Genomic DNA, 24,700 nt, shown 5'->3' with positions numbered 1-24,700 from the left:
ACACCCTCGACCTTGACCAAGAGGGGAGCACGAATGAGATTTCTGGCTGAGGCCTGAGCTGCGCTGTGCCCTGCCCTGCCGTGCCCTGCCGTGTCGTGCCGTGTGCCCATTTCCTTGTGCCGAGAGCTCTCTCTCGCTGCGCTCCGGCTCTCCCGCTCAGCGCACAGCCATGAATTCCATTTTCCTTGCAGGGGCGGTGGAAGCGCTGTCTCTCACCTCCCTTCGGAGCTGAGAATCGAATCCCCGCCTGGCAGCGCTCGCTGCCAGACGCACCAGGGAACCGTACAGGGAGCGGGGGGTGCAGGATGCTCCCTCCTCATCCTCACCGGGGCACAATCCTCCTGCTCCCCACACCTGGGGGGGGGGGTCCTGAGGTGGGCTGGACGTATCCAATGGATGACTCGGGCACTGGGTGACGGCGGCTTCGCCCGGGACGCGACGGCAGCACCCGGCTGGACCGGTCCGGCGGGGACCGGGTTGACGGAGCGCCAGCAGCCCCGAGCCCTTCCCGAGTGCCGCTTCCAGCCGCCCCCGCGCTCCTGCCTCGGGGGGTCCCCGCTCGGCCCGGGGGTCCCCGCATGGCCCCGGGGGTCCCTGCACGGCCTCAGGGGTCCCCCCGAGCCCCCGGCCCTGCCCAGGGGCGGGTCCCGGCCCCACCTGGCCGCGCCCACTGACGTCACCCAGGTGGTCCCCGCGTGGTCGCGCCCTTGCTCTGCCACAGCCGCGCCCCGCCCACCCCGCCCCGCTGTCCAATCATATGCGGGCAGGGGGCGGGGCGCCCGCGCCCCCGCCAATGGGGAGCGGATAAACACGTCCGGCGGGGGCGGGGCCTGGCGGGGCCTGGCGTTGATGGGCGTGCGAGGCAGCCAATAGCGAAGGGGCGGCTCGAGGGCGTGGCCTGTGGTGGGCGGGGCGGGGCGCGGGGCGCTGCTCGCCTTTTGTTCGGGCAGGAGCGGGCGGGCGGCGGAGAGCGACGGTGAGCGGGGCTGGGACACCGGGAACGGGCGGGGAGGGACTGTGAGTGGGGCCCCGGTACCGGGAACGGGTGGCGGCGGCGAGCGGGACTGGCGTACCGGGCACGGGGAGCGACGGTGAGCGGGGCGGGGCACGGGAGCGGCGGTGAGTGGAGCCGAGTCAGCGAGCATCGGGCGTGGGGGACCGGCGGTGAGCGGCAACAGGCCGGCGGAACCGGGCAGGGATCGCTCCGGTGAGCGGGGAGGGTCCGGAGGACCGGGCTGGCGGGGGTCTGGCGGGGAGCGGTCCGGTGAGCGGAGTTGCGGCGGCCGGGACGGGGCCGGGGCTGGGGCTGTGGCTATCGGTTGTTCCGGGCTGGGCTGCACCGGACTCCGCCGCGCGGCGCTGGGGAGCGGCCGCGCTCGGGGCGGGGAGGACCCGGGGAGTGTCCGGGCCGGGCGGCACCGGGAGTCCCGGCTCGGCCCCGCTGCCGCCGTCTGGGGCAGGGCTCCCCGTGTGCTGCCCGGGAGCTCGGCCGGTGCTGCGCGGCACAGGCTGGGCGGATCCCCGGGGCTTTCCCCATGGGCAGCCGGGCTGTCCCGGCCCCTTCCCGGTGCCGAGTCGCGGCTCCGCGCTCCGGTGCGAGGCGCTGACTCTGTCCCCGGCCGCGCCCGGAGCTGCCGCTGGGCGGGCGAGGCCCTGGCATGGCTTTCTCCCGGTGCTGTGGGGCTCTTACGCAAACCGGGCTGCTCCGTGCCCGCAGCCACACCTGGCGACACCACATGCTGCTCTTGAGGCCGCCTCGGATCGCCTCGACATCGCCGTCCTTACCTGTGGGACCGGGCATATCCTTCGCCCACTGCCTGGCATGTGAGGTCTGGGGGCTGAGAGGGTCCAGGGGGGTCCTGGCATCACCCCGACAGCCCCCCGCGGGTGAGGGGTGCTGGGCACAGAGAGCACGGAGGGTCCCGGCTGAGCCCGGGACAGCGGACATCCGCACCGGGAAACGGCGGGGGGAGCGAAACTTGGCTGTTTGTCTGATGTTTGGAGAGGAGAGAGCGCTCTAATTGCGTTAGCTGAGTGATTAGCTTAATTAATCAGGTTTACAGCGCAGATGAAAGGATAATGCTGAAATGTTGCTGGGAGTTGCCCGGAGAAGGCAAACGTGGGCTGTCATACGAGCAACGTGTGCTGGGAGAGGAGCGTGAGCGCTCAGGAGGGGACGGGACAGGGTGACCTGCGCCACCATTGTGCCTGCCGGGGTGTGAGACCATCAGCCTGCACCCTCTCCGGCCAGGCTGGAAGTCCCTGCACCCCCGGCTTCCCCATAACGCTGTTGGGGTGCCTGGGTGAGTCCCATGCCTGGTTTCATGTTCCCTTGTCAGCTTCCCCATAGCAGAAGGGTGGTGGGGGCTGGGGACACAGCCCCGTGACACGGTCCCCCCCCCCTCACCTCCTGCTCCAGCCCACGTCGTGCTGGGTTTGGCGCTGGTGCCAGCCCCGAGCAGCTCGCGGCTCCGGTGTCCGTCTGCCATCGGCTGGGGGGAGCCGGGGGCGCAGCGTCTCCCCGCCAGCTGCCGCGGGGATGGGGCTGGAGCGGTGCCGGGGGCGTTTGCTCCGGGCTGTCAGCCGCATCCAGGGCAGGTGCAGTGTCCGCGGGGGCTGCTCCGGGCTCCGCTCTCGGAGTGTCCGGTCCAGCCGGAAACAGGGATGAGAAAATTATAGGGGTCCATTTCTGTGTCCTTGTCGGTGTCGGAGCTGGCTGGAAAGGGTGCAGGGCACCCACTGGAACTGCGTTTGCACATCTGAAGCCTGTTATCGCTCATTGTTTTGGAGGATTTCCATGAAGTGTAATGAAAAACCCATTTTACTGCTAATTTGGCTTAAACAAGTTGGCCATCAGGACGGGGACGCGCAGAGCTCCTGGCAGCGGTGGCTCAGGGCTGTTCTCCCTCCTTGCACCGTGGCTGCCGTGCAGGGGCAGGGACAGCCGCGGGTCCCCAGGGCTCAGGGCGCTGGGGAAAGGTGGGGCGGCCGTGCGGGGCCCTCTCTCAGACAATGGCGTTCCAGTCTATTGTCTGGGCGATGTGCCGTGTCCTTGCCGGCTCCAGGAAGCGCGTTCATCCCCGGGAGGGGCTGGGGGGACGAGCCGGGCTGCTGGGAGGGGTCTCCTGGGGCTGGGTGTGCGAGTAGTTTGTGCTCCGTGCCTGGGGTAGCGCGGGTGAATCGTGGCCGGGCTGTAGCCAGGGGGGCCTTGGGGGATGTCCCCTCTGGTCCTGGTGCCGCATTTCAGTGTTATCATTCGGCGCTGCCCTAATCCTATTAACCCACCCCTTTGTTTCCCCCACCTGAAAGCCTCACTCAGCCGGGCAGGCACTGCGGTACAGCTGCACGGCTCCTGCAGCCCAGCCCGTTCCTGGGGAGGACGGCTTCCCTTCAAGGCTGTGGTTTGGTGTGGGAGCGCTCGGTGGGATTTGGCTTTTTATCACACTTCCAGATCTCCGAGATTTAAGACGGCGCTTTTGCCGGGCGCGCTGCCGCTCGCAGATGGCAGAGCCTGGGAGCGGAGCTGCCCTTGGCCCCGCTCCGCAGGCTGGGGGAGCAAAGCCTCTCTCTGCGCAGAGAACTTGCAGAACTTTAATTGCAGCATCTGTACCGACGCTTGTGCTGGTTTTGAAGGTTTAAATTAGACTGGCTTCTAATTAACAGAAGTTAAAAAGAAATGTCGTGCCTGTTACAGCAGTAGGAGCCTAACTCCGGGTCCAGGTGGTGCTTCCCCACCTAGACAGCGTGTGTGGGCACCCAGAGCTGGGGGTAGGTGTCAGTGTCAGCCCCATGGGGCGTCCCAGGTGGGTCTGTGTGAATGGACACGGCTGGGGATGGCAGCTCGGGAGCTGCCATCGCTGCCTTGAATCGCATTCTCTGCTCTGGGAGGGTTGATTTTACCCCTCTTTGCTCGTGGACAGACTTGACAAAGATGTGGACAAGGGCGTGGGAAGGTGCAGGTACTCCCTCTCCAAAAAAGCTTAAAACTTGACCTCAGCATCGTGCCTGTGCTTAAACAGGGCTGGCTTTGCAGCCACACCCGGTTTGTCGATGGCTGCGCGGGTTGGGGGCGGGGGGGGAGGTGAAGATGTTTCCATTTAAGCAGAGGTTTGAAATACCCTTCTAAATCCACCATCCCCGATGGGTTCTGCGGCGGCTGCTGGCGGCCCTGGAGGCATCCTGGCGCGCCTTGGACTCTGAGCTCGGGAATCGCTTTGGGAACGGGGCAGGAGCCTCGAACCGCGGCTGCCGGGGCTTGTCGGGCAGCCCGCGACATCTGCGCTGCCTGTTCCCAGCCACTCCTCGGGCCTCCTTCCCAGACCAGGAGCTTCTGGCGGGGTGGAGACGGAATGCTCGGTGTTTTCCCAATATCCCACGCTTGGCTGAGCTGACCTGGCAGGGGGTGACGGTGGCAGCGCCCTCCGGGGGGGGCTGCCCTGCTGCTGGGGCACAGACCCCGTGGGGTGGGTGCACTGGGGTCCCGTGTGGCTTTTTGGGGTAGGGGGCTGGATGAAAAGCGTTCCTCTGTGTGTGGGGAGAGACCTTTGGCTGCTGGCAGAGCTGCTGTAATCGCGGTGACGCGCGGGCAGAGCCCTGGTGACAAATCATTAACTTGCTCCGACAGGCCGGGTGCTGACGGCTGTGGGTGATAATTTCTTGTGAAGCGTCTGAACTTTGCAGCTGTAATGCAACTGGATGGAGAAATTAAGCCGGGGCTCAGCACCTCTGTGCCCCTCCTCACTGCCCCAGCTCCTCTGGCAGGGTCAGGTGGCGTTCCCTGTGTCCTGGGCACCGTGGCTGGAGCTGGGAGCAGCCAGCAAGGTCCAGAGCCTGCAATTACAGTGTTCTTAAAGAACAACTTGTTCTTTGTGCTCATTGAAACAAAATAATGGTTTTTGGGTTTTTTTTATCCAGATGGAGTAATTGCGATTAATCTCACCATGCCAGTTCTCCTTTCCATGGACAAGTGGCAAATTCCCATCTTTCCCAGACCTGATTCTAATGAGATCAGCAAAGTATGAGGAGGAGATGAGCCCATGTGGGTCCCCCTGATCCTGGTGTCCCTGCAGGGGGAGGTGTCTGTGCCAACAACCAGTGATGTGGGGAGGGGGATGCGCTGCCAGGGACCCCACAGTGGGTCTTGGGCAGGTGGATGTCCCTGGGAAAGCCTTCCCTGGGCTGAGGGTCCTGCTGTGGGCCCTGCCCCTGCACAGGAGCCGGGTGTGGGTGTCATGCTCAGTGCTGTGCGCGCGCTTGCAGCGGGAGAGCACTTGATGGATAATACTGTGTTGGTTTGTGATGTGAAGTGCCAAAACATCACAGCCTGGGCCTGGCATGTGCTGGAGCTGTCAGGAGCTGTTAATTCAGGTGCAGGCGAGGCATTTCGGGGACACGCTCTGGGTTGATGGAGAGCATCAGCTGAGCACTGCAGGTCATGGCACAGTTACCACCTTCTGGAGCTGCTCTGCTGCCAGAGCCTGGTCTGGTGCTCAGGGGGATGCAGCACCCCCAGCAAGAGGAGCTGGAGCTTTGCATGAGGCATTCAGCAGCTCAAATATAACAAAATCACGGTAGCTGAAATATAGAAAAGGTTTGGAGCCTGGATCTGAAGCTCCCACACCCCACTGAATGCCCTGAGTGCCCAGAGCTGGTGGGGCAGCTGGGAGCCATTCTGGACCAGGGTACATCCATGCACAAAGGCCATGGGCTCCTTTGTGTGCAAGGCCAGGCCAGTGGTTTTGCCTGCTCTAACGAGAGGCTGATCCCCCGCCGCTGTCTCCTCCTCATTAAACTTCAAGCTGCTCTCGTTCCCCTTTGAATTCTTCCACTCATCTTCCCTGTAAAGCCCCATTGAAAGGGCTCCTGGTGCTGGGATCTGACTCCAACGCTTCCTATTGATGCTGGTGAGGTCTTGACAAGCTCCTTTCTCTGCCTGCTCCTGCTGTGTGTTCCTGAGGATCCTCTTCAAAACCACTGAAGCTTTTGTGCCACGGCTGCGGGGCCTTCGTTAGCGGCTGCCTCAGCTTCATCAGCCCTTTGGTGTCACTTCAGAGCACCTTGGGGCAGGGGCAGGGTGTTGGGGGACTTCAAGGTGCAGCTCTCCCAGGGCTCTGGGTGTCCTTGTCTGTGGGAAGACCTTGTGCTGTGGCTGCCCAGGGCAGTTGCTAATCCCTGGCTGCTCCAGGGAGGGGGGGACCGGAGATGGCTTGTGTGTAGTGTAAGTGCTTCTAAAATAGAGTCTTTTCTTGTGCTGCATTTATTGAATTGCCTTAACTGCCTCTTCCCTTCCCTTAAAAGCCTTGGCCACTGTAATTGCAGCCACTCACACACTCCCACCACCGAGCTCAGCCCCTCACATGCTGGGGCTGCATGAGGGCCCCCCCCCCCAGCACTGGGGGGCTCTGGCATCCCCCCTGCTGGCACCCACACTGCTCCATGCTGAGCTGAGGACGGGCTGGACCTGCATGTGGTGAGCTCAGGCTGCCCCTCACACCCCTGCCCTGAGACCCTGGGGCTCCTGAGGGTGCCCTGTGGCCCCCACCTGCTCGCCTTGGGGTGACCCCACACTGGGGATCACGGCTGCTCGCCCCAGGGGCTGCTGCTCCCCGAGAAGCCCCCGAGCAGTGGATATTTCTGCATGAAGCAGCACTCACTGCATTCCTGCTGCTGTTCTGGGCAGCTCAGCCCTGTCTGCCGGCTGTGTCCTGCCTGCTGAGGCTGAAGGCTTCACAGCAGCTGGTGAGAAGGGCTGGTCAGGCCTGGGGCTGCATGTTTGCCAGAGACTTCCTCTGCAGACAGTGTCCCGGGGGGCTGTGCTGCTTGGACGATGATCAAATGGCTCCGGGGGCGGATGAGCTGCTGGCCGGTGCCCGACTGCCTGCGGGAGCTTCCTCTGCCTTCCTGGCTGAGGGAAGTGGTGGGAGAGGGATTAACCTCTTCCTGGCAGTGCCCTGCTTGAGTGGCTGAAGGCCCTGCCTGTCCTGCATCCCATGGCTGAAGCCCCTCGGGTGTCTGGGCCCCTTCCTTGTGGTGCAGGAGCAGCCTGGGGGTTCTCCCCAAACCTGCTGGCGCCTCTGAACAGTCCCCCACAGCTGCCTCACTGATTCCTGAGGGATTTCTCACCGTTCCCAGGAGCAAGCCCTGTTTCCCTGGGGTCTAGGTTTGTGTGGAGTGGGGCTCAGGTGAGGCCTGGTGGGTTCGTTCTGCCCTCACTGTTCTCCCCTTCCACTCCACCAGTTTGGTGGGGGAGCTATGGGCTGGGCTCAGCAGCAATCATCCTGCCCACAGGCCTGATGTGGCTCCAGCCCACCCAGACATGCCCCTTGCTCGTGGCTGACCCTTCAGTGTGGGTATTGTCACATGTGCCCCAAATAACACCCTGCTTCTCCCTCCTGCATGAGGGTCCTTTCCTGTACAGCACTTCCCTAGAAACACTGCCAGGAAATGGCTCCTGAACCCAGGGTAACCAGCTCTCCTGATCCTGCTGAGGAGAGAGGACACCTGAGGACAGAGGCAGGCTGTGGAGGATGGGGGAGAAGCTGTGTCAGTGTCTGCCCCTCACGGAGTGATGAGCAGGGCACGCTTGACACAGGGCTCAGAAAATGTCACTGCTCACAGTAGGAGTGTCTGGCATTTGCTCCACTGGCCCTGTCACCTCGGGTGCTGCTGGCCTCGCTGGCCCCTGCGGCCATGAGCAAATGCTGTTAGGGGGATGCCCAGGGGAAGGACAGCTGCCTGTGTCTCTTCTGTGGGGCTCCTGGTCCTGCTCTCCTGCTTGGAGCTCGTCTGGGGCAGCTCGTGTCAGAGCTCGAGGAGCTGTGCTGGCTTTTGATGTCCCTGGGTGCTGTGGTGCAGACAGAAGGGGTGGCTCATGCATAATGCAGGGCTCTGTACGGTGTCTGAGCCCAGCTCCTGGAGGTTTGGAAAATTAAGTGCCTGTCTGATGCCTCTAAATTGTGGAGTGGATGTCACTGTTCAACAGTGGTGCAGCAGCATCAGCCCTTTCCAGATCTGTCAGCTGCTGTGGTCTGTGCTGCCCTCAGCTCTGCTCTCCCCCTGCCCACCTTGTCCAGGGCAGCTTTCCAGTGCTGGCCTGGGGTGTTGTGGCCTTGCTGTGCAGGTGGGATGGGTGCCAGCTCACCCAGCACCACGGTGCTGTGCCCTGCCAGTGCCACAGAGCCCCCTCTTGCCTATCACCTCCACACTTCATAAGGCACGACTGTGGCTTCTCTTGAGTTTCCCAACACGGTTTACAGACTGCCACCGTGGCCAGGATGACCCAGCCGAAGGACCCGCCCTCCCAAATACCAACGCAGGTGCGGGTGTGCGGCTCCGCGGCACTCCCAGCTCCGCTCCGGGGCTCTCACGGCCCATCCCTGCTGCCACGCGGGGTGGGGAGCGGAGCTGTGTCTCCTCTGGCCCCTGGCACCGTGTGTCACACACTGTCCTGCCCCACTGCTCAGACACCCCGGCTCTGCCTCCACCGCCCTCCATTAGCGGCTCCTCCGTTTCCTGACCACCACAGCCCATTATAGCCGCTCTCAGTCTGCCTGTGCTGCTTGACAGCTCAAAAAATATCGCATTGGCAGGAGCAGCGCCCTGCTGTGGCTCCGGGCAGGCGGTGGGACCGGGGCTGGGCGTTGTGGGATGCTCCTACCGGGGGGACACGCGTGGGGGGCTCTGTTTCCCATCTGAAGGATGAGAGCTCGGGGTTCCTCCCCGTGCAGAGGGCTCGGGGTTCCTCCCCGTGCAGAGGGCTCGGGGTTCCTCCCCTGCAGAGGGCTCGGGGTTCCTCCCGTGCAGAGGGCTCGGGGTTCCTCCCCGTGCAGAGGGCTCGGGGTTCCTCCCTTGCAGAGGGCTCGGGGTTCCTCCCCGTGCAGAGGGCTCGGGGTTCCTCCCCGTGCAGAGGGCTCGGGGTTCCTCCCTTGCAGAGGGCTCGGGGTTCCTCCCCGTGCAGAGGGCTCGGGGTTCCTCCCTTGCAGCTGGCGGGTGCTCCTTGGGAAACAGCCGGGGCGAGCCGCGCCAAGCCCGAGCGCGCCGTGCCCCGCCGAGCCGCGTCCTCGGCCACCACCCGACGCCCTGACTCAGCCTCCGGCCTGGCGGGGGGCTCAGCTCCGTGTTCTCGCTCCCCCAGGAGGGTTCTGGAGCCCGAGGCTGCCGCCCCAGCCCGGCCGGTCCCTGCGGGTCCCGCGCGGTGCTGGCGGCTGGAGCGGAGCCAGGGATGCGCGGCCGCCCCGGTCCAGCCCGGCGCAGGAATCGGGGCCGGTGCAGGTGGTAATTAGGGTGTTTGGAATGGGTGCTGCTGCTGCTGCTCCCTTCGCTGCTTATCGCCTCTGAAACTCTGACTCATTCCACTCCTGCGCGCCCGGGAAGGGATAGGAATGCTGGGTGATGGGTCAGCGGAGGGCTGGGCGGGTGCTGCCTCCATCCCTCCTTCCCTGCCTGCCTCCAACCTTCCCTCCCCGCCTGCCTCCTTCCCTCCTGGTCGTGCCGGGGGCCTGGATGCAGGGCTGGTGACTCACAGCCCTGAGTGAGCTCAGGCATTAATCCATGAGCCATCCTCCCTCCTCCTGTATCTCCAAATTAAAGACAAGGAAATCCCAGCCCTGCTCCCAGCAACCTTGGCTGGTTTGTCCTGAGTGTTGGGATGTGCCGGGCTGCCCTGTCCTGGCACTGAGTGGGGAGTGCCCAGCCCCGGACCACGCCGTGGGCGCCTATAGGAGAGCTGAGCCAGTGTCTTTGCCTGCTTATTTTTAGGTGCTTTAGGAGTGTCCCAGGAAGCTTCTAAAAAAGTTCATTTTATGCTTGGAACTCCAGCCATATGGAGCTTGGAGCTCCTGGCATGCCCCCAGCTCTGAGCAGGTTGTGTCTCTGGAAAGGGTCTTGAAAAAGCTCATGGGACCCTGGAGCTTGTGGTGTCTCACTGTGCTGGGCAGAGCCTGCCCACACCTTGGCCGTGGCAGTGGTGAGACACAGCTCTGTGAGACGCAGCCGCCGTTCATGTCTGAACACGAGCAGCAAAGTGCTGAGCTTTGGGTTCGTCATCGCGGTGCCGCCTTTCATCTCCAGTGGGGGAGGAGGGCAGATAGGGATCGGCTCCCTCTGCGCCGGGCCGGCTGCTGTGCGGGGCCTGCCGTGCCATTCGGGGCCAGGAGAGGGGCAGGAGGGTCCTGAGGCTACCTGGAGGTGTAACATCTGCCCTGCCCACCCTGCAGAGCAGCCATGGAGGTGATGAACATGATGGAGCAGCCGATCAAGGTGACGGAGTGGCAGCAGACCTACACCTACGACTCCGGAATCCACTCCGGCGTCAACACGCAGGTGCCCTCGGTCAGCAGCAAGTGCCTGGGGGACGATGATGAGGTGTATGGGAAGCAGTACACCATCAAGAAGACAACCACCACGAGTTACTGCCAGGGAGGGAGCCAGAGCCAGAGCCAAGCGCAAGGTAAGGGGCTGTGAGGCCCGGCACATCTGCAGGCTCAGCTGCTCAGCTCCTGCCTTCCTCTTCCTCCCCCGCAGCCATGCTGCTTCTGGGTACTCCTCCATGCTGGCTTCCACACCCTGGGAGTTGTTGCTGCCTAAAATATGCTTCCTCCTGTCCTCCTCCCCAGCGCCGAGAGGCTGTGGCGCGGGGGTGGCGCGCGGTCAGCCCGCGCTGGAGCTGAGCTGCGCGCACACCCGAGCGTGCCAGCGGGTTGGCTCGAGATGGGAACAGCTGATCCCATCCCACGGATCTGCCACCTGCTCTACTGCCTGTCTGCCTGCTGGGAAACCTGTCCCAGTGTGGCTGCCAGAGCTGCCAGTCTGTGCCATAACACTGTGGGCACTGCCACGGCTTCTCCCGCTGAGGCGAGGACGATGTGGAGCTGCAGCCTGGGGTGAAGGAGATGCTTCCTCCAGCTCTATCCCCTCAAAAGGGGCTGGTTTGCTCTGCTTGCCTCTGCAGTTCCCTGTCAGCAGTAGGTTTATTGACGGCTCCCATGGGGATCAGAACTCCCTACAGGACCCTGTGCAGTCCTTGTGGTGCAGAGGTGGGGACCAGGGGTGGCAGCTGCAATATCACACCTCAGCATCCTCGATGGGCAAGGCCTCAGTGTTCTCCTTTTTTCCAGTGCCAGCTAGTCCCAAGTTGCAAATATCCTTAATTTTTTAATTAATGGGCCTTGTGTGACAACTGCCCCATCATGCTGCCTAATTGAGTGTTGTCTTATCTCTGTGCTGCCGGATCTGTTTACGCTTTGAAGCTCCAGCTCTGCGCAGAGCGCGCGGGGACTGCTGACGTGGCCGGTGTCTCTGCGCTAAGCTCTTGCTCATCTCGTTGGGTTTGGGAAGCAGGGCTGGGAGTGCTCCTTGGACAGAGCCTCACGCTGCCTCCCTGTCCCCCCCTGCAGCGGACATGGAGGCTCAGCTGGCCATGACCCGTGCCCAGCGTGTCCGGGCTGCCATGTACCCCGAGACGGTGGAGGACCGCTCGCTCCTCATCACCACCCAGCTGGAGGGGCAGCAGACCAACGTGCAGCGCCTGGCAGAGCCCTCCCAGATGCTGAAGTCAGCCATCGTGCACCTTATCAACTACCAGGATGATGCTGAGCTGGCCACACGTGCCATCCCAGAGCTCACCAAGCTGCTCAACGATGAGGACCCGGTAAGGAGCTCTGTTTGCTGTGTTTGTCTCTTCAGCTGCTGCACTGATGTGTGGTGGTGTTCACAGGGGTCCCAGGACAAGGGAAGAGATGAGAAACTTGACTGCATGTTTCAGAAGGCTGATTTATTATTTTATGATATATATTACATTAAAAGAAAATGATAGATTAAAACAATACTAAAGAACAGAAGAAAGGATTTCATCAGAAGGCTAGCAAGGAAAAGAATGGAATGATGATAAAATCTTGTGACTGCTCACAGCCTCAACACTGTCGAGGTGGCTGTCATTGGTCATCAAGTAAGAACAATTTCACATGCTGGGTAAACAGTTCTCCAAATTACATTCCAAAGCAGAAAACATGGAGAAGCTGAAGCTTCTCAGCTTCTCAGGAGAAAAGATCCTGGCAAAAGGATTTTTCATAAAATATGTCTGTGACATTGATGGGCTCCTGTCCCTGTGGGGCTCTGTGGCCTTGTCTGTCTCCTTCCTCTTGGCCAAACTCCTGCTTGCCTCTGCCCTGCACCAGGACTGAGCCCACCCTGCCCAGCCACGTCACCTCACACCCTGTCCTTGCTGTGGGACCCCTTCCCACACACTGGCTCCTCTCCTATTGGAATAATTACCAATATAGCTGGATGGGACGTGCCTGAGCTTGTCTGGCCCTTGCTGCTTGACCAAAAGGCGGCAGCTGTGGTGATCTCACCTCAGAGACACCTTTGGCTGGCTGGATGCTGCAGCTGGGTGCTTGGAGACAAGTGATTTGGAGAATTGTTTACCCAGACATGCAGGAGCTCAGGTTTCCCTCTGGCAGAGAAGCTTTAAGGCGACGGTGAAGGAAAGGAGTTGGTTCTGATGGAGGGTTTGGATCCAAAGCTTTATTCTGGCCCACAGACCTCTGAATCCAGCACCAGCTCCAACAGAACTCCCTGAGCCTGTGGTTGCTGCTCCTTTGAACCCCGGGGAGAGGGGCAGGGAAGGGGTAGGGAGCCACTGACCAGGTATAGGAGGGGGAAATCTCAAGGGACAAATGACACCTGGATGGCCCAATGTCCCCCCAGGGGTAGAGGGCATCCTTTGAATTCTGCCAATCACTCGATGCCTTCTGGAATGCCAGGACTGACAGACAGTGCCGGGAGGGGAAAGGAGAGGTGACTGACACACCTGGGGAAGGAATCTTCAGGGAGAAACCCGGGCTATCTGAGGCAAACCACGACATCACACCTCAACACTGTCCCTCCAGGTGGTTGTCAGCAAGGCAGCCATGATTGTGAACCAGCTGTCCAAGAAGGAGGCGTCGCGCCGCGCGCTGATGCAGTCGCCGCAGATCGTGGCGGCCGTGGTGCGCACCATGCAGAGCACCAGCGACCTGGACACCGCCCGCTGCACCACCAGCATCCTGCACAACCTCTCCCACCACCGCGAGGGCCTGCTCTCCATCTTCAAGTCTGGTGGCATCCCAGCCCTCGTCAGGATGCTGAGGTACACGGGGGTGTATAGCCTTTTGTGGGGTTTGGGGCGTCCTGGATAGTGCAGTTCTGATTGGGACAGACTGCCCGAGATCCCAAGCAGTTCTTAGCTGCAGGCAACCTTAGCAAGCTTAAGTGAGATCAGCCCTTTAGTGATTATCAGCTCTTTGTGATTTCTGCCCTTCACCTTGCTAGGTGCCCAGGCAGGCAGATGCAGGGAGAGAGAGGAGAAGGCTGTGTGGGGTTCCACAGCGATGTCTTTATTGATTCTTCTGTGGAGGGTCCCAGTGACAGCTCTTCTACTAGAACCAAGCTAAAACAGCTCTTTATGTAGAGTACAGGGGTATCAGAAATTGTCCAATGGCAGGCGTTAAAGGAAAGTGACCTATAGGGTTACAGAGAGATAAGCAGGAGTTCCAAAAGGTGGAAGAAGGGCTTCTAGCCCATTCACCATGACTTGGCATTTCCTATCTTAGGCTTCTGCACGCCAGGGGGCCCTTGCAGACCCTGTGCCAGCTACAGTGGTGGGGATGGCAGAGCCTGGCAGCTCCTCCTGGGATGGAGGCAGAGGAAGGGAGGGCTCATGCTGCCCTCAGTGTGGGTCCTCCTGCTCGCCAAAGCAATGGGAGAGTGTGAACCTGTGAAAACCTCTGGGGTTTGCTGTGTGTGGAGCCTGCATGGAGGCAGGAGGAGGAGCAGCTACCTCACCCACACTGGCCACAGAGATGGGGCTCAGGCTCTGAGGCGTCCATTCCCTGGGGTGCTGGTGGGTGCTGGGCTCGGGGCAGCCCTGGGGGCTCTACTGCAGCCTGCTGTGAGTGTGGTGTTGCTCCTGCCCTGACGTGGAGTGTGCTGCCCTCCCACAGCTCACCCGTGGAGTCTGTTCTCTTCTACGCCATCACCACCCTGCACAACCTGCTGCTGTACCAGGAGGGGGCCAAGATGGCCGTGCGTTTGGCTGACGGGCTGCAGAAGATGGTTCCCCTGCTGAACAAGAACAACCCCAAGTTCCTGGCCATCACCACCGACTGCCTCCAGCTTCTGGCCTATGGGAACCAGGAGAGCAAGGTGGGCTGGGGATCCCAGTCTGACAGAGATGTGGGGAAGGAGGAGGGGGGTGGTTGCCCCACTTTGCACCTCAAGGATGTACAGGAGGCAGTGGTGGAGACCCCAGCATCTCGTGCATCCCTGGTGATGTGACTGGAGCATTCCTGTATGCCAAGGGGCTGGAGCTCCTGCCTGGCTTGTGTCCTGGCATGAGCTGGGGGATCTGGAGAGGGGGTCCCACACCCCAACCCTCCCTTCTTGATGCTCCATCCCTGGAAGTGTTCAGGATCAGGTTGAGCAGAGCTTGGAGCCACCTCACGTGGTGGAATGTCCTGCTGCCTGCGGTGGAGGATGGAACTGGAACTTTAAGGTGCCTTCCAACCCAAACCATTCTGGGGTTGTGTCTTGCAGCTGATTATTTTGGCCAACGGGGGACCCCAGGCCCTGGTGCAGATCATGCGCAGCTACAACTACGAGAAGCTGCTCTGGACCACGAGCCGCGTGCTCAAGGTGCTGTCGGTGTGCCCCAGCAACAAACCTGCCATCGTTGAGGCTGGTAAGAGAGGCTGGGGCACAGCCACAGGAGGAGGGTGAATGGTGGTGGCAGGGTGATGTGGCTGAGATGTGTCCTCCTGCATGGCTGTGGGACGGACAGAGGTCTGCAGGGGCAAGTGGAGCCTGTGCTGGCCTGGATTCCTGCTCTGAAGGCTACCTAGGCATGTTCCTGTGTGGGCAGGATCCATCCTGGCTGTCCAAGAGCTCTTCACACACCAGATTTGGCCTCTGCTGAGCCACGAGGCTGCTCTGTGTGCAGGAGCATCAGCCAATGCCCAGCCCACCCAGCCCTGCTGCTCCTTGTCCTGCTGGGATGGCCAGGGGTGCTCACAGGACTGTCCCCTTCCCTGCAGGTGGCATGCAGGCACTGGGCAAGCACCTGACCAGCTCCAGCCCCAGGCTGGTCCAGAACTGCCTGTGGACCCTGAGGAACCTTTCTGACGTGGCAACCAAGCAGGTGAGGCTGCAGGACCCCTGGCTGTGCCTCAGTGCCACATTTTGGAGCCATGTCCCTGCCAGGTGCTGGGTGGCTCGTGCCAGGCTGAGTCCAAAGCCTTGTGCTCCCTGTTCCATGTGCCTGGCAGGGTGAGGGGCTGCCCTGCTGTGCCCAAGTTACCCAGCAGCAGGGCTTGCCCTGCATCCCAGTGCTGCTCACTTGCCCGTGCCAGCTGGCTGCCAGCACTCCTGCATGTCCCCAGCGTTGGGCCAAGGCCACCACGGTCACTCAGCAGTGCCACCAGAGTTTGCTTTGGCTCAGGAGCCCCATCAGCCTGTCCTGGGCTGGCTGCCTGCCCAGCTCCTGGGGGAGCTGCTGGCAGAGCTGCTGCCAAGGCTGTTGTGCCCACAGCCTGTGCAGAGGTGACTCCAGCCCTGCTCTGGGTCTGCTCTCCCAGCCCTTTGCTGCCTCCTGATGAGTTTTCCCATCTGCTGGGGCCGCTCCATGTGGATTAGCTCTGATGCAGCCTGGAAACTATTTTGGCTGTCATGGAACCATCCCTGGCTCTGATGACTGAAGGGTTGAAGGAGGATGTGGTCATGGCTCTTTAACTCTTTCCTGACCTGCTGCTGGCTGCTGGTCAGCACGGCCAGGACTGGGGTCACTCCATCACACGTGGGGAGTGCTGACAGGGGCATCAGAAGGGTGATCCCAGCAGGAGACATTAAACTCTGAGTGAAACTGCACGCGTTAGAGTGGCTGGGGCTCACCATGAAGGATCTGGGGGATTGAAAAGGATCCATGGGGGGATGGAAAAGGAGCTGTGTGGGAGTCAGGAACACTGTGCCCCCCCCCCCCCCATCACTGCCTGCTGTGGGGCTGGATGTGGGGCTGGAACTGGGTCTGACTGTGTGTGTGCTGCTCCCACCTCCCATCCCCACCCCTGCAGGAGGGCCTGGACGGCGTCCTCAAGATCCTGGTGAACCAGCTGAGCTCTGATGATGTGAATGTGCTGACCTGTGCCACCGGCACCCTCTCCAACCTGACCTGCAACAACAGCAAGAACAAGACCCTGGTGACGCAGTCCAACGGGGTGGAGGCCCTGATCCACACCATCCTGCGGGCGGGTGACAAGGAGGACATCACCGAGCCGGCCGTGTGCGCCCTGAGGCACCTCACCAGCCGGCACCCCGAGGCTGAGATGGCCCAGAACTCAGTGCGCCTCAACTACGGCATCCCCGCCATTGTCAAGCTCCTCAACCAGCCCAACCAGTGGCCACTGGTGAAGGTGAGGGGCCAGAGGGGTGTTGGGGGGCAGGAGGAGGCCGGTGCCCGGGCTGGAGAGGGCTCCTGGCTGCTGTTCTGTGCTGGGATGGGATGCTGAGGGGGGCAGCAGCTGGTGCTGTGCACAGAGTGATGGTGGCTGCTGCTGCTGCCACAGCCCTGCTCCTGGTGGGTCATGTCCTGATGGAGGAAGGGGCTCGTGCCTGCTGCTAATGGGAGTTGGAGCTCAGCTTGGGGAGAGGGTGGATCCAGGGCAGGGGGAGGCTGAGTCAGCCTGCACCACAGAGGGGATGGCGTGGGACACAAAGGGAGGGGTGCAGCCAGTGGGTCTCTGGGGGAACACACGCTGTTCTGATGCACAGTTGGGACAAATGGCTCCTTCCTCCTCCTCCTCCTCTCCCCCAGGCTACCATAGGCCTGATCCGCAACCTGGCCCTGTGTCCGGCCAACCACGCCCCGCTGCAGGAGGCTGCTGTCATCCCCCGCCTGGTCCAGCTGCTGGTCAAGGCTCACCAGGACGCCCAGAGACATGCAGCTGCTGGCACACAACAGCCCTACACAGTGAGCACCTACCCCTACCCCTTTGCCCTGCTCCCAGCACAGCCTGGCACCCCAAAACCCAGCCCTCCTCTGACTTACAGATTTTTCAAATGCACAAGAGGTGTTTAGATGCTGTCACTAGCCTGCAGCACTGAACATATCTCCTCCTGCAGTCCAAGACTGAAAACTAATTCACAAATGAAATGGGATGAAACTGTTTAAAATATTTTGTCACCTTAAAAACCTGGGGGTGCCCTGTGCCCACACTTCAGGTGGCCGTGCCCCGATGTGAGGGCTCTGTCTGAGCTTTTGTTCCCTGGCAGGATGGAGTGAAGATGGAAGAGATTGTGGAGGGTTGCACGGGGGCACTGCACATCCTGGCCCGGGACCCCATGAACCGCATGGAGATCTTCCGCCTCAACACCATCCCTCTCTTCGTGCAGGTCAGGGCTTTGGGGACACAGGGGGACACGGCCAGCTGCACCCTGGGCTGCTGGCCCCACGCATCAGGACGTGCCCAGAGCACAGGGGCTCCTTGCAGGCTGCTTCACACGGGTGCTGATCTCTCCTGACAGCTCCTGTACTCGCCGGTGGAGAACATCCAGCGCGTGGCAGCCGGCGTGCTCTGCGAGCTGGCCCAGGACAAGGAGGCAGCAGATGCCATCGATGCTGAGGGGGCCTCAGCTCCCCTGATGGAGCTGCTGCACTCCAGGAATGAGGGCACAGGTGAGTGCTGGGGACTGTGCAGGGGACTCTCCTGGTGCTGGTGCTGCGTGGCAGCAGGAGCTGAGGCTCTGGCCGTCCCCACAGCCACCTACGCGGCCGCTGTGCTCTTCCGCATCTCGGAGGACAAGAACCCTGACTACAGGAAACGCGTCTCCGTGGAGCTCACCAACTCCCTCTTCAAGCATGACCCCGCAGCCTGGGAAGCGGTGAGCATCCCAACCAGATCTTTTCCCTGGGGATGGCCCCGTGCTGCTTCCAAAAGCTGTTGGCAGCACCTCCAACCAGAGCTCAGACAGGAGGGGCTGCCAGACAGTGGAGGTGGGAGGCAGATGGGCTGTGGCCTCAGCTCCTGGGTCATGGCCCCTGAGCATGGAACATCAATCCCTTCAACTGTGCCATCTTCTTCCCTAGGCTCAGAGCATGATCCCCATCAACGAGCCCTACTCAGATGGTGAGTATGGCACAGCCCTCCTTGCAGGGTCTGCATGGGCTGGGTTCTGGGGTGCAGCTGCCTCCTGTCACTAAGCCAGGCTGGTTTTAAAACCTCTCTCAGGTGGCTGTCAGTCAAGTGCCAGCCCCGTCTGCTGGGGATTGAGTGGGATGCTCAGCTTAGAAAGTTTGTGCTTTCTAACTTCCCCAAGATTTGTTCTGCGTGTTAGTGTTCTAGGAGAGGAATCTGACATGGAAAAACCCTTTACTTCCTGCAAACCCCAACTGAATCAGGCCAATCCAGTTTGCTGAAAGCAAAGGATCTGTGTCCCAGGACCTTCAGGGTGTCTGAGGTTTAATTCTTTCCTATCAGCCACTGGGAGCTGACTTTGTGTCCCTGTCCTGTCAGTCCCCATAGAGGGAGCACACACAGCTCGTGCCCTTGGGCTAGGGGACAGCGGGGCCCTTTTACATCACCACGTGTCACATGCTGCCCTGGGCGGGGGGGACAAGGAGGTGGCTGAGATCTGATGGGAGCTGAGGCTGCCACATTCTTTCCCTGCAGAGCTGGACCCTGGTTACCGCCCCATGTACTCGGGTGACATCCCCCTGGACCCCATGGACATGCACATGGACATGGACGGGGACTACCCCATGGATGCCTACAGCGACGGCGTCCGAGCGCCCTTCGCTGACCACATGCTCGCCTAACCCACCCGCAGCCCCACACCAGGTACCTGCCAGCACCCCTGGGACCTGTGGCAGGGCTGCCTGGTGGCACCTGCCCTGCTGGGGGGTCCCTGGTGCCACCACGGGGTCCCTGGCGCTGTCAATGTCCCCATCACCTGTGGGCCCAGGGGGTCCCATGCTCTGGTGTCCTCCCAGATCCCCCCTGGGTGGGTGACTGGAGTTCTCTGCCCCTGCAGGTGTTCTCTCCATGCAGAAGAGGGTGGCCCCAGAGCTGAGCATTCGCGAGAAGGACTTGGGAGACAGAAGTGCCTGAGAAGACAAAACTTTTCCATTCCCACGAGAGGTTTTATTTTTCGATTTGTTTTCTTCGCTGTGGGTCTGTGGAGAAGGTCCTTCCTCCTGGGACTGCTTCGAGCACCTACTGCCACATCCAGCATCCAAGATACTGTTTCTGAAGCTTTAAAACACAAACCTTGCACCGTTAGTGATCTTTCATTGGCAAAATAGTCTTTTCTATGAATATATATTTCTTTTTTATTTTTAATATGGTGCCAACGGCTTTTGCCGTCTTTAAGTTTGTGCTTTCTAACTTCCCCACGATTTGTTCTGCGTGTTAGTGTTCTAGGAGAGGAATCTGACATGGAAAAACCCTTTGCTTCCTGCGAACCCCAACTGAATCAGGCCAATCCAGTTTGCTGAAAGCAAAGGGTCCGTGTCCCAGGACCTTCGGGGTGTCTGAGGTTTAATTCTTTCCTATCAGCCACTGGGAGCTGACTTTGTGTCCCTGTCCTGCCAGTCCCCATAGAGGAGTGACTCCAGCATTAGGAACTGTGTCCTTGTACTGATCTTTGTTGCACATTTTAACCCCTTCCCTTCTCTTTGGTGAGTGGTGTGTTTCCGTCCCCTCCTCCCTTATCTAACGCATTTTTTAAAAGAGGCTTTAGATCTGATGGCGGTTTAACACTCCAGCTGGAAAGGGATGGACAGCTACTGGAGTGTGGGTCAGGAATGGAAGATTTTATTATTTCTGTAAGTTGTTTTTGTATAGACCAAAGCAAAGAATAAAATAACCCCTGCAGCCCCGTGCTGCCCTGAGCCTGTTCTTCTGTCGGCTGGGGACGGTCCCTTGGGGCAGCCAGGGGAAGGCACAGCCCTCGCCCTCTGGTGAGTCCCTCCGTGGGCCAGAGTGATCCTGGGGAGCTCGTTCCCATGCTTGGCACCTGCTTTGCCTGGATGTGGGCCCAGGTTGCCACAGAGCACGGCAGGACACCGAGGTTCATGTGCCGTGCTCAGGACAGGAGCAAGCGGGGACAAAGCAGCAGGAGCTGGCCTGGAAAGGGGGACTGGGGGGAACATCCTGCCTGCCTGTGGCCACAGCCAACCCCAGTGCTCAGGGAAATGGAGCTGCTTCCTGCCACAGCCCGTGCCAGGACCTGCAGTGAGCAAAACAACAGCTGCTTTCCGGGCAGCCCCGGCAGAACCCAGCGCACTTCCCGAGGGCCATGGGGCTGGGGTGGCTCATGGGATGGGGCCAGACAGCCCCTGGCCTGCTGCAGCTGCTGCCAGAGCAGGAGACAATCGGTGACAGGCCTTGGCTCCAGCCCTGTGTGCCTGGGATGGGGGTTTGGCTGTGCTGAGCCTGGATCCCCCTCGTGGAGCCCTGCTGCGGGTCACAGGGATGTTCCTGCTGTCAGAGCTGGCTGCCCCAAAGTGCCAGCAGGACTGGAGATGCCCCAGAACATCTGTCCTAGGAGGGGTCGGGTCCTGCAGCCCTCCCGGAGCCATGGGCAGGGATGCACATCCCGAGATCCCCAGTCCCTCTGCGCAGAGCCGCCAGGGGCGTGTGCGGGATTGTGGGGGGGAACTGGAGCCAGAGGACACCTGGACCAGAGCAACCGGAGCTGCTTGCGGGGTCCTCAGGGAGGGATGGACTGCGGGTCCCGGCATCCTCGGCTGCTCTCCGCACCTGCCGGGGAGCGGCTTTCACTGTCGGCGGGGCCGGGAGCGAGGTCCGGTGGCTCCGCAGCCACCGCGGCGCCGGGAGCAGCGCCCAGCGCGTGTAGGGATCGCCCTCCTCGGAATCCGTGCACCCGAACCCGGCATCTCCCGCACTCCTGGTGCACCCGGCCTCCCGCCGTGTCCCACTCCACCTCCGCTGCCACCGGGTGCGCTGTGCCTCCGGTTCTCACGGTGTCCCGCGTCCCCCCCGGCTGCCTCCGGGCACCCCAAATCCCCGGGCAGCTCCCGCGGGCGAGCCCCGGGCCGTGCCCAGCCCGTCCCCTCCGTTCCCCGGAGAATTTGAGGGCGGCTGCCGCAGCCCTGGGAGAAATTGCCTCATCTCTCCCCTTCTCACGGCGCTCCTCGGGAGGTGCCCGGGCAGGAGGTGCAGGACGGCATCGGGCAGGGCAGGGAGCGAGTCTGCACAGGTACCTGGGCCGGCCTGAGCCAGGACCTTGCTCCTCCTGGCCCGTGTCCCATCGGTGCCCGGGACCACCGTTCTGCCCTGGCCCAGCTCCCGGGGCAGGTCCCGGCTCATCAAACGCTGGCGGAGGGCGGACAGTGGGGTCCGGGGTCAGTGGGGACGGGGGGCTCTGGGAGCAGCGGGCGATGGGAGCTGCACCGCACGTGTCTGAACAAGGCTTCCCCCGGGGAGAGTGAATGTACGTGCAGGAGCTGGGCCAAAAGCAGACGCAGGGCTCTGGCAGCCCCGGCTGAGCTGACTCACCGGCCGCGCTCGCTCCCCGGAGCCAGCGGCAGCGCGGCACCTCCGCACGGTGGGTCCCGCTCCCTCCCTGGGGACAGGAGGGTCGCAGGGTTTGGGGCTGAGGAGCTGCTTTCTGGGCGAACCCCAGGTCTGGTGGTCGCAGTGCCAGGGGGCACAGGACTGGGGAAGGCTGTGGGTGTGATTTGGGGTCTGAGTGCTGCTTTGCGCTGTCCCTGTGTGCCAGGGGGGAGCAGGGTGGCCTGGTCTGGGTGCTGTGCATGTGGCAGCGACCCTGAGCATCTGCCGGGATAGAGGGCAGCCGTGCTCTGGCATGACCTGGGAACGAGGGGCTGCTTGTGCCGCAGCCCCACAATGGTGGAGGTGGGAGCAGGGCTGGGGATGCGGCAGGGAGCTCCTGCCCTGCAGGGCCGAGGGGCAGCAGTGCCAGCAGTGGCTGCAGCCCGACCCAGAGCCATTGGAGGTGGCCAGAGAGCAGGGATATGCCGGATTTATGGCCCGTCTCATGATGTTTATGGTTGGCATGAGGCAGATGCTGCCCAGCCCTGCCCTGCCCGGCACGGCAGCTCCCTGCTCTGCATCCTGGTGCCGACAGGCTGGAGGTTCACTCGCTGGACTTTGCTCTTCGAGGTGGAGCTCCCCAAGGCTCTCTCTGGCACTACTGCCGTGTCTGCCCAGTGCCGGGCAACTCGACAGCTCCTCCCTGCTCGCTCCGCAGGCAGCGACCCGGCAGGGACCCTGTGGGGCCAGGGCTCCTGTCCTGTCCTGTCTTATCCTGTCCTGCCCGGTCCTGGCGCTGCTTTGGTGCTGAGCCCCCGCGTCCCGTAGCAGCCACCGCAGAGCAGGTACGCTGACCCCTTGCCTCTGCCAAACCTGCCCCGTATTCAGGGGTGGAGCTGAGCTGGATTCCGTTCCCACAGCTCTCCTGTGCCATCGGCAGGGAGCAGGGACACCTGAGCCCTGGCTGTGCCACCGGGCTGGCAGATGCTGCCTCCAGGAAGGTGTTTGTCCTATGGGGGTTCAGGATGTGTCCCTGGAACCCTCGAGCATCACCTGAACAGCTCCTTCCCCCCAGGCAGGGGCCGGAGAAGGGACTCTGGTGCCTCTCCCCATGGCAGCCAGGCCCCCACGCAACACCAGCCAAACTGGACACCCCGGTCCCACGAGAGACCCTCCCCAGCCAGAGCCCACCCGCCTGCCACGTCCAGCCCAGCCCAGGCTCAGCTGTCACCGCCTGTCCCCACCCCGGCCCGGTGTCCCAGCTGGGCACACGCCGCGATGCCGCGACCATCACTGGTGGGTACAGCTGAGGGTGCCAGCGGGCCCCCAGGGTGAGGGAGGTGAGGAGCTGGGTCTGCTTTGGGCTGTTCCTCCAGCCTGTCACCGCTCTGTGCGGAGATGAGCCACTGTCCCGGCATCCTTCACCCCGCGCTGCACGCCAGGCCCGCTGTCCCCAGCGCAGAGCGTGGCCAGGAGATGGCAGCAGGACCCCGCCCGCGGGCAGCGGGGCGATGGAGGGGAGCAGGGCACAGCTGGGGAAGGGTCCCTGAGTGCCACCCTGCGGGGGACCCCCCAATCCCTACACCAGCCCCAAACCCCCGGGGGACAGCGGGGGCTGAGGGGTACAGGATGTTCCCCCCTGCACAGCCCCCTCCCCGCATACGCCCCCCACCCTGGGCTGACGCCGTGTCCCCCTGTCCCCAGAGCTGTGCGGCGAGGATGTCCCCGAGGTGGAGATCATCAGCCTGCTGGGCGAGCAGCTGCCCCGCTACACGCTGCGGGCTGACACCGTGTTCGGCTACGACCACGGGGACTGGCTGCGAGCCCCCAGCGCCCCCCCGCAGCCCGTAGCCCCCCTGACCCCCCAGCAGATCGAGGAGACCCTGCAGTATTTCCGTGAGTGCCCCTGGGCAGCGGGGCTGGCTCGGGCGGTGGGCACGGCCAGGACAGCGCTAATCACCGCTAATGGGATTGACGGGCTGGATTTCCTCACCCAGAACATCCCGGGCTAATTCTGAGAGCAGCTGCTGCTGAGCCAAGCCGGATGCTGGGAGAGACCCCCCAGCATTTGCCGGGACCCCCTGCACGTCCCTGCTGCCCTGTGCTGTGCTGGGACACTGGTGGGCTTGGCAAGGTGTGCCAGGGAATGCCAGGGGAATGCCAGGGCTGCTGCTCCCCCAGACGTGCCAGCCTGGAGCAGGGCTCAGGGGCCCTGCTGCCAGCAGAGCCCCCAGAGCTGTGGGGATCCATCCCTGGTGCCAGCAGAGCCCCCAGAGCTGTGGGGATCCATCCCTGGTGCCAGCAGAGCCCCCAGAGCTGTGGGGATCCATCCCTGGTGCCAGCAGAGCCCCCAGAGCTGTGGGGATCCCAGAGGGAGATCCCTGGTGCCAGCAGAGCCCCCAGAGCTGTGGGGACCCCAGGGGGAGGTCCCTGGTGCCAGCAGAGCCCCCAGAGCTGTGGGGACCCCAGGGGGAGGTCCCTGCAGCCCCCATGGCCAGGCAGGGGCAGTGCCCATGGCTCTGTGACCTGGCCCATCCCTGGGCAAGGTCGGGGTTCAGCAGGGGGCACAGACAGATTATCTCTGCTTTGTTTGTGCCTCTGGCCTGCGTGTGGCTGGGGCAGGATTAGAGCAAGGGGCTGGGGGATGGATGTGGGGCACTGGGAGACAGATGGGGCCGAGGCCTCCACCCACCTGCTCACTCCAGGCTGAGCATCACCCTCACCATGCCTTGCCTGTGCTTGCAGCCTTCCCCTTGTGGCTGCTCCCCTCTCTGTTCAGAAGGTGACCATCAGCACGGCCCCCTGCAGTGGCAGTACGAGGGATTGAGCCCCAAATTCTGTCTCTGTGCCGTGGGGTGGGGAGCATGCAGCAGCACAGCACCCCAGCACCCCAGCCCTGCTCCATGGGGCCGGTGGCTCTCAGTGCCACACTCCTGCAGGTCACAGCCAGCCAGGCCTCCAGTGCTGCTGGCATGTGCTGGAGGGGGCCCATGGCGTCAAACCTTTAAGCTGCCATCAGAAATAGCCCCCTGTAATCTGCTTGTGCAGGCACAGGGAACCTGCCCAGAGCAGCAAATCCTGGGGCAGGGGATTAGGAAGAAGCAGCTCCTGCCTGTCCATGCTGAGACGTGTGCTTGAGTCCTTGGGGTCCCTGGAGG

At 62.3% G+C, this 24,700-nt stretch overlaps 1 protein-coding gene across 1 annotated transcript; it reads left to right on the top strand.

Moving 5' to 3' along the window:
- Nucleotides 1–938: 938 nt before the first annotated feature.
- JUP (junction plakoglobin) lies at nt 939–19,898 on the top strand. Its single transcript, XM_036398997.2, has 15 exons — nt 939–976; nt 10,215–10,447; nt 11,394–11,647; nt 12,888–13,126; nt 13,980–14,181; nt 14,572–14,716; nt 15,069–15,172; nt 16,101–16,439; nt 16,841–16,996; nt 17,299–17,418; nt 17,551–17,701; nt 17,786–17,907; nt 18,113–18,152; nt 18,696–18,863; nt 19,057–19,898. Exons 2-14 carry the CDS (start codon nt 10,222–10,224, stop codon nt 18,839–18,841), a joined length of 2,244 nt encoding a protein of 747 aa, XP_036254890.1. The 5' UTR covers nt 939–976; nt 10,215–10,221; the 3' UTR covers nt 18,842–18,863; nt 19,057–19,898.
- Nucleotides 19,899–24,700: the final 4,802 nt, after the last annotated feature.

The sequence above is a fragment of the Molothrus ater genome, chromosome 27, assembly GCF_012460135.2.
Source record: "Molothrus ater isolate BHLD 08-10-18 breed brown headed cowbird chromosome 27, BPBGC_Mater_1.1, whole genome shotgun sequence".
Taxonomy (NCBI): Eukaryota; Metazoa; Chordata; class Aves; order Passeriformes; family Icteridae; genus Molothrus; species Molothrus ater.
Note: the sequence above shows the minus strand (reverse complement) of the source record. Positions and strands in the feature narration are given on the sequence as shown.